This window comes from Alosa pseudoharengus, unplaced genomic scaffold (genome assembly GCF_046254945.1).
Source record: "Alosa pseudoharengus isolate Yale_2024_CS ecotype anadromous, Long Island Sound unplaced genomic scaffold, YU_APseudo_1.1 YU_APseudo_1.1_scf_82, whole genome shotgun sequence".
In the NCBI taxonomy this organism is placed as follows: Eukaryota; Metazoa; Chordata; class Actinopteri; order Clupeiformes; family Clupeidae; genus Alosa; species Alosa pseudoharengus.
The window spans coordinates 126,337-135,550 of NW_027468873.1; the positions used below are offsets into that span (position 1 = coordinate 126,337).

At 45.1% G+C, this 9,214-nt stretch overlaps 1 protein-coding gene across 2 annotated transcripts in view; it reads right to left on the reverse strand.

The window, feature by feature from the left end:
* Window positions 1-420: 420 nt before the first annotated feature.
* Window positions 421-9,214, reverse strand: part of LOC143113478 (creatine kinase, testis isozyme) — a 17,707-nt gene continuing 8,913 nt past the window's right edge. For both annotated transcript variants that reach the window (XM_076275429.1, XM_076275431.1), the window contains one exon: window positions 421-761. In XM_076275429.1, coding sequence (XP_076131544.1) covers window positions 583-761 — 179 coding nt within the window. In that variant the 3' untranslated portion in view covers window positions 421-582. The remainder of the gene's footprint in view (window positions 762-9,214) is intronic.

Sequence of the window (9,214 nt, forward strand, 5' to 3'; positions counted from 1 at the left end):
CATTTATTGTGACTGTTTCCTACAAAAACTAGAGGTTCTCAGCTTTCTATAGAGGTCCAATATTTGATGGTAGGCCCCAGAAGAGGTGGGAACAATGCCCTCAAAAATAGGCACAGGGCAATTTCAGGCAAAAACTTGAAATTCTTTTTGAGAGTTAAGAAGTTAACTGATGAAACACACACACACACACTGTGCCTGAGCCTGTCAGAGCTGACTTTCTGAACGTCTGATATGAAACTACTGGACATACGGTCTTGTTACCGTTACCAGTCTGGATGACCTCACAGCTGTGAAGCCAAAGTGATACACAAACCCACATGCACACTCACACAGACACACACATACTCGCTCACACAGACACACATACACACTCTCACAAACACACTCTCTCACACACAGACACAGAACACATTTACAGAGATAGGTGGGCCAATACTTTATTCTCACATGTTCAAATCCAACTTCATTCCTTCAGAAACTACAGTAGCAACAGCTTAATGAGCCTTGTGTGTGTGCGTGTGTGCGTATGTGTGTGTGCGTGTGTGTGTGTGTGTGTGTGTGCGTGTGTGTATGTGTGTGTGTTCACTTCTGCGTGGGCATGAGGTCGTCGATGGAGCCTCCCTTCTCCAGCCTCTTCTCCATGTCCACCAGCAGCTTGACCCCGTCCACCACCATCTGCACCAGCTCCACCTCCGAGAAGCCCAGCCGGTCAGCGTTGGAGATGTCAAACGTGCCGCCCACCGCCGCCGTGTCCACGCCACCTAACACACACACACACACACACACGCACACACACACACACACACACACACGCACGCACGCACGCACACACGCACACACGGAAAGTGAGAGTGATCAAATCATTAGAATGTAAACACACACACACACACACGTCTGGGTCTGCTGCCCCCTCTGGAGCATGGATACAATGTGTGTGTGTGTGTGTGTGTGTGTGTGTGTAGGAGTGTGTGTGTGCGTGTGTGTAGGAGTGTGTGTGTGTGTGTGTGTGTGTGTGTAGGAGTGTGTGTGTGTAGGAGTGTGTGTGCGTGAAGAAGTGTGTGTGTGTGAGTGAGTGTGTGTGTGTAGGAGTGTGTGTGTGTAGGAGTGTGTGTGTGTAGGAGTGTGTGTGAGCATGTGTGTGTGAGCATGTGTGTGTGAGCATGCGTGTGTGTGTGTGAGCGTGAGTGTGTGTGAGCGTGTGTGTGTGAGCGTGTGTGTGTGTGTGAGCGTGTGTGTGTGTGTGTGAGCATGTGTGGGTGTGTTCGAAATGGGAGACAGCTGCCTACTGCCTCCCTCCCTACATAGAGAGCTGTCTCACTAGACATGACTTTGGATTAAATGCATCTTTTAAAAATGAGCGTAGCACTCTAGAATCGTTGGTTAACACTATGGTATGACGTTAGCAAAGGCCTGACGTTAAACTAAATTAGCTTACGTAAGCTAGCAGGCTAACGGTATAAATTAGTTTTACGGACGGCAGATATATCAGACCAGACGCTATTAATGGTTACAACAATGGCATAATCAGATAGTAAATTGTTTATTTCTCATCTCTAATCTACAAATCTAAGCAAAATAAGGTCACACAAATGACATTTTAAACAGATTCAGCAGCCATTACCGATGTCATCCGCCATGTTTGTTTACCTTTCACAGCTGTTTCAGACGTTGCCGCAAGGGATTATGGGTAGGAGGGAGCATGAAGTGTGCATCGATGCTGCCTTCAAAAATGACCGTTATTTGGGAATTCTAAGATAGGCCTATCTTAAAAGGCAGCAGAATTTGTTTTTTCGGTTTCGAACCGCACTTGCTGCCTTGCTCCACAGTTAGATATCTTAAAAGGCAGCAACTTTACCCGTTTGGAACACACCCTGTGTGTGAGCATGAGTGTGTGTGTGTGTGTGTGTGTGTGTGTGTCAGCGTGTGTGTGTGTGTTACGGCCACTCTGGCCTCTCGGCTGTGTTCTGCTCATGTTGTCTGCTTCTCCTCTCGTAGGCCTGTTCCCGCGTGTTCCCTCGTAGGCCTGTTCCCGCGTGTTCCCTCGTAGGCCTGTTCCCGCGTGTCCCGGGATAGGGGGTGTGCCAGCGTACGGGGCGTGTCCCACCTTGCCGGATAAATTTGGCCTGGCCTTCCAGAGAAGCGGCGGGAGCTTTGCGTTGTGTTTTGTTCTGTTGTTGTTAAAGTTACTTTGTATTATATGTTGTCACGTAATTAAACCCTAGGCGTGAATTGTCGCACTGTCTCCTGCCCCATTTCTTTGTTACCGTTGAGCCTGTCCAAACGTTTATTCCGCCTTTAACGCAGATATCCGTATTACTTGCGCCTTTGTTCTTGATGCAGGAGGCCGCGGCACTGCGTTTAGCTTTAATTTCTATTAGGCCTTAGGGCTGAGCTACACCAGGCGCGTAACTGAAGCGCTCCGTTCGCGTTTCGTCTGCTGCAGCAATTAGCTTCCATTATAATCAGTGGAAGTAGCTACACCAGACGTGACAGTAGGGCGTACGTTCGAAAAAAATAGACCATTCATCTAAAATGGATTTTACGCGTCGCGAACGGAACGCTTCAGTTACGCGCCTGGTGTAGCTCATACCTTAGGTTCATTTTTTTGTCCTGGAAGCTTTCTGTGAAGCAATGCGCTATTTAATGCATTGTTTAAGTGTGTGTTAATTAGTGATGGCGAACTGAAGCTTTCTGAACCAGTGAAGCTTCCAATCCAATTGTATCGAAAAAAGGTTCAGTACTCGAAGCTTCAGAACTCTACGAGGACCTCTGCTGGTGAAAGTTAAGGATAGCATTGTGTCACGAAGTGTTTCAGACATTAGCCATGAATGTCTTTGAGTCGAAGATGAATAAATGTTGAGCATGAATTAATGGATAAATAAATAATGTCATAAATAGGCCTAACTAAGCCTATTTTGTACCCTGCATAAATACAAATGTAATGGCCTTCTCTACAAAAACAATGAAGGTAGTATTTTGGCTGTGAACATTTCTTGTATTTGTAAACAAAATACATAAATTTAGAAGGGAGATGAATAAAGAATGGGCATGCACATTGCACACACATTTCTGTGATTACATTGAGTACATAGCCTAGACCAATTGTAAACTGGGTTGTGTTGTAACTGTGCGATTCAGTCCTGCACACGCCTGGACTCGAACCCGCGAAACAGACGCACCTTAGAACGGGAGTCGAGCGTGCTGATAATTGAGCTAGAAGCCCAGCCTATAAGCTGTCGTGTCAGCAGCACTATTGAGTCTGTTGGCTCTCCTTCTTCAACAACCCACAACGGCGCCCCCCGTGTCGCGCAACTTTAATGCTTTGAATTAAATTTCGAAGCAGTCACGTGGGTGTGTGTGAAACGAAGCTTCGGACGTCACTGATCACGTGATTATCACAAAACGAATCAAGCTCCGATACAAAGCTTCACTCCAAATTGGTTCATATCTTCGATACACGCTTCGAAGCAGGGGGTTCACGGGTAACATCACTAGTGTTAATACGTTATTTTCACATGCGGAGAGTAGCGTTATTAAACAGTCCGGTTAAGTATTCAGGCTGAGGCCTGGTAGTGATACATTTGTTGGTTTATTTAAACGCTTTACTTTTCATTAACCGTGTATTTTTTTCCACTTTTCGTTTCCTTTCTTTTCCGACAACTTCGGGATAAGTGTTAGGTTGGAGTGAAATCAATGCGCATTCTGGTACACCGAAACGTCGGACATTGAGGTTTGGTGAGTTCAGCGATATGTTTGCTAGGCCTTTTACTTTTCCTTTCAGGCTTGCGTGTTTTGTGGGACGTGTGGTTTATTGTTTTTGAACAGTTCCTGTGGTTAGAGCATTTGTCTCGGGGACACTCCGAGGCATTGGTGGAATCGCCAGTTTTCTGGTTGTTTTTCCATACCTGCGGGCTTGGTGTTTAATTCATCCCGCCACCAGCCTGTTTGAAGCTTCGCGTTTGGTTAATTACATGGGTTTGTTTTCTTTGGCCTGGGGGGGGAATGGTTGTTGGTCTTGGTTTATATTATTGCTGGGCTTCCCGGTTTTAGTTTGGCTGGTCTGGCTTTGGTGTAATTAGTTTCCTGTACTAGTTCCAGGGCTCTACACTAACATTTTTTTCCAGGAGCACTTGTGCCCCCAAGTTAAAAAATTTAGGAGCACAGACAAAAATTTGGGAGCACAGTCAGTTCTGTACTTAACTTACACATAATCTAACATTACACTGCAGCTAACAGTTAAACATGCCAGTGCACCAATTGCGAATATTAAGAATGACTGACAACATTTAGGCTACAGGAAACAGGATTTTAAAGATCAGTGCCTACTTTATTTTCAGTCTGTTTTATTTTCCTACATTTTGTTAATGTAAAATAATATAATACATTGCCATATTTGCATTTAGCCTGTATATCAAGTATCCTGCCAAATGTAGGCTAATTTATTTATTTGTGAATCCACCTGTAGCTAATCCAAATATGCCCATGTGACCTATCTGACTGCATACTGCCTAATACTACTACTAAAACAGTCAATTTTCTCTTCCACAAAACATAGTCTAATCAAGGATATATATATATTTTTATACTTTTATTTTTTTATTTGAAATATCTGCATTGCTGGGGGCAGTAGCCAAACGTTAGGCCTACACTCGTTTTGCACTTAAGCTTGTATTCGGTGTAAACAAACAAGCATGCGTGGAAGCCTGGAGTTGTCAGTAGCGTTCTACCTTTGAATAAAATGGGAGTATTACGGGAAGCTACTTTTATGCCTGTTCGCTACAGCTATATTTTGCATATTGCAGCCAATACATCAACTGGGCTAAAAAGCATGTTGGGTTACCTTTCCTTCTCTCACTGCATTCTCAGAATCTTATCCTGTTCCTCCTATATCCGATTAATTCGGTGGATAGAAGGCGGAAGAACTAATTTCTTCAATCTTTTCATCTTGGCTGGCTAGTCTAACTTTCCGCTTTCTCTGCGCGCTCATGGATTTCATAGAAGCGACTACTACTATCGAGTCCCAACGCGAAACTGCTAACGTTGATGGGAGGTGTAGTTTTATGCTGCATTCGCGACGTGATTCTATGGTTTGTACCAGTACTGTTTCTCGATGTTGCGGTGTATTTTGTAGACAAACATTGACATGGTTAGAAGTCATTCGCACCAGTGCGCCTAAATATTTTTTTGCACTCGCACGTCATCATTTTTACTCGCATATGCGAGTGAAATGGGCGCACTGTTCGGTTGGTGATAGGCGCGCAATCGCTTGAATAATGACATCACTTGTTAAACAGTTTGTGGAAAGTCCTTCGAAGGTTGTGTTTGATGCATTAACCAAGGACCAGTTGATACAATTGGCTGGTCATTATACAATTGAAGTTCCTTCTATTCGACTTAAAAAGGATGTTAAATTTACTGTAAAGTCGGCTTTATGCACGTTGGGTTTGATTAGCGCAGAAGACTACGCATCTGATGATGAGTATCAAGCTCCCGATGAGTTAGTCGAGGAGGAGGAGGATGAAAACCCTTTGGTTGCAGATAAAAAGAAAAGTCCTCCGCCTCCTTCACCTGCGGTAATATTGACTTTTGAGGAGCAGAAGGAGTTGCTTCGTATGCAGCTAGATAATAGCAAAGTGCTGCATCAAATGCAATTAGAGCGGCTCCACTTAAGTGAACAGAATGAACGCGCTAGGAGAGCACTGGAACATGAAAAGCTAGAACTTGAAGCTCAGCGTTTAGATCTCATTCGGCAGGGGAAAATAACTACACCTGGCATAGCAGATCCTAAGCTGGATATTGCAAATAGTCTACGTTTGCTTCCTCACTTTAATGAGAAAGACGTAGATACCTTTTTCCTTCTGTTTGAGCGAGTAGCTGATGCACAAGACTGGCCTGGTTCACACCGTGCGCTTATGCTTCAGAGCCGTCTTACAGGAAAAGCACAGCGAGCTTTTTCTGCTTTAAGTGTTGAAGAGGCTCGTGATTATAAGACGGTGAAAGCTTCGGTCTTGCGCGCATATGAGTTGATTCCAGAGGCTTATCGTCAGCGTTTTAGAAATATGAGAAAACGTTCAGACCAAACAAACGTTGAGTTTGCAAGAGAATTGCGCCTGCAGTGTCAGCGTTGGTGTGTTGCTTGTAATGTTAAAACATATGATGATTTAATGGATTTGATTGTTCTTGAGCAATTTAAAAGCACTTTACCTGAGCGTGTTGCAACGTATGTTGCGGAGAAACAGGCCAAGAATGAGTCTGACGCGGCTGTATTGGTCGATGAGTATGAGTTAACTCACAAAGCTCATGTGCGCTCAACTGAGGTTAAAAGAGATGTTTTTTCTTCTAGCAATAGAAATGTACACGTTAATGCACCTCAAGCTTCTGGAGCAGATCGTTCAGTTGTTAAATCTGATGCAGATCAAAGTTGCCGTTACTGTCATGTAAAGGGTCATACGAAATGGAACTGTCCAGTGCTGAAAGCCAAGTCAAAAGAGCGGTTTTCTTATGTAAAGCCTGACATGTTGGCTGCATCTCCTTTGAAGTTGAATGTTGATTCATTGTGTACTGGATTGAATTATACTCCATTCATTTCCGATGGGTTTGTTTCTTTAAAAGGCAGTGATGAGTTAGTTCCTGTAAAAATTCTTCGTGATACAGGAGCATCAGAGTCATTTATACTGGAGTCTGTTCTACCATTTTCTCCTACTTCAAGTTCTGGTAGATCTCTGTTGGTTCGGGGTATTGACCTCACTACTTTTGAAGTCCCTTTACATAAAGTCATGTTGTATTCTGAGTTAGCTGAGGGGTAGGTTGAGTTGGGAATACGCCCTGCCCTCCCTGTTGACTCTGTCCATGTGATACTTGGAAATAATTATGCAGGTGGACGTGTTTGGCAGAATAGTCCTGTGCCGGTGGTGTCTTCATCTCCTCAGTTGCAAATTGAGACTGATGATTGTTCAAGGCAGTTCCCTGACGTGTTTGCAGCTTGTGCTGTTACCCGCTCAGCTACTCGTGCTGTGGCAGAGGCCAAACAGGTCAAGGTGTCTGCAGAGAAAACTAGGTTTGCCTTACCGGATTTTCCATTGAATCTATCATATGGAGACCTAGTTAAGGATCAGTGTGCAGATCAGTCTCTATGTTCCTTATTTGAACGTGCTGTCCCAGCTGACACTTTTTAGAGTATGGCTCATGGGTACACGATTAACAATGGTCTGCTTGTGAGAAAATGGACGGCGTCCACTGACATTCTGTGGGGGAACCATGGGTACAGGTTGTGGTCCCTGCAACGGCTAGACAGGCAGTCATGAAAACTGCTCACGACATGTCATTTTTTTTGGCCGAAATTGAAAAAGGACGTGGCTGCGTACATCAGGACTTGCCACATCTGTCAGATGACTGGTAAGCCGAACCAGGTCATTAAGCCTGCGCCTTTACATCCAGTGCCGGTGGAGGCTGGTCCATTTGAGTACCTACAGTTGGACTGTGTTTGGCAGTTGCCTACCTCAAAAAATGGGTGTAGGTATTTGTTGACCATCATGTGTCAGGTTACTCGTTACCCTGCTGCCTACCCATTGCGTGCTATTACTACTAGGTCCATTGTGAAGGCTCTTTCCTAGTTTTTCTCCATTTTTGGCATACCAAAGGTTGTTCAGACCGACCGAGGTTCTAATTTTATGTCTCGTGTGTTTTCTCAGGTCATGCGTCAACTTCATATCAAGCATCACACTGCATCAGCTTATCACCCTCAAAGCCAGGGAGCCCTTGAGCGTTTTCACCAGACGTTGAAGTCTCTGCTTCGGGCTTACTGTATGGAGTTAGGATGGGACTGGGAAGAAGGGCTTCCTTGGTTGCTGCTTGCCTCTAGGGAGGTAGTACAGGAGAGCACAGGGTTTAGCCCTAATGAGCTTGTTTTTGGCCATTCGGTGCGTGGTCCTTTGGCTGTGCTAAAGGATGGTGCAGGCCTCCAGGAGCCGCCACAGACCTTGGGTGACTATGTTAATGGTTTTAAAAGACGTCTATATGAGGCAGTTCGTCTAGCTCGTGAAAATCTGACCGCCACTCAGGCTAAGATGAAGCAGCGCTACGATCAGAAAGCTCAGCGCCGTGTATTTGCAGTGGGGGATAGAGTGCTCGCTCTTTTGCTGGTTATATCCTCACCATTCCAGGCAAGGTTTGCTGGTCCGTATACGGTGACCAAAAAGGTGTCTGATATTAATTATGTGCTAGCTACTCCTGACAGGAGAAAAAACGTACAGCTATGTCATGTTAACTTGCTTAAGCCGTATCATGAACGTCCGGACAAGCCTGCAGGTGGTGCTGTTGCACGGCCTGTTGCTTTGAGTGAGGGTGTTCTGTTTTCTTCTCCTGTAGATCCTTCGGTGGCAGCGCAGGAACAGGAGGAGATCAGGGCCCCTGACGATGGGGTGTTACGTGCGCACTTAAATAACTCAGAGACTTTGAAGCAGCTTCCCCAGTTGCTGCAGCACCTGTCTGAAGACAAATGTGCCAAGTTAGTAGGTCTAATTCATGAGTTTCCCATGTTGTTTTCAGATACTCCAACTCGGACACATTTGTTGCAACATGATATTGATGTTGGTGATGTTTTACCAATCCGACAACGTTTTTATCGCGTCTCTCAAGAGAAAAAGAAACACATCGACACAGAGGTGGGTTATCTCCTTGAGAATGGGCTTGCTGAGCCTTCTTCGTCAGCCTGGGCATCGCCATGCCTTCTTGTTAATAAGCCAGACGGTACTTTCAGGTTCTGCACAGATTATCGTAAGCTCAATTCTGCTACAAAACCTGACAGTTTTCCACTCCCGAGGATCGAGGACTGTGTAGATCAGGTGGGTGCTGCCAGGTTTGTTAGCAAATTTGACCTTTTGAAAGGTTATTGGCAGGTGCCCTTAACTGACCGTGCCAAAGAAGTCTCCTCTTTCATTACATCACAAGGGTTGTTCTCATATAATGTCATGAGTTTCGGTTTACGTAATGCACCAGCTCCTTCCAGTGCCTTATGAACACTGTTGTCGCTGGTCTGGACGGCTGCGCTGTGTATCTAGATGATGTAGTGGCCTATAGCGATACCTGGGGGGCGCACTTGGACATCATTAGAGCTCTTTTTCATCGCCTTTCTGACGCCAATTTGACTGTCAACCTCGCAAAGTGTGAGTTTGCGAGGGCGACAGTCACTTATTTAGGAAAGGTGGTAGGCCAA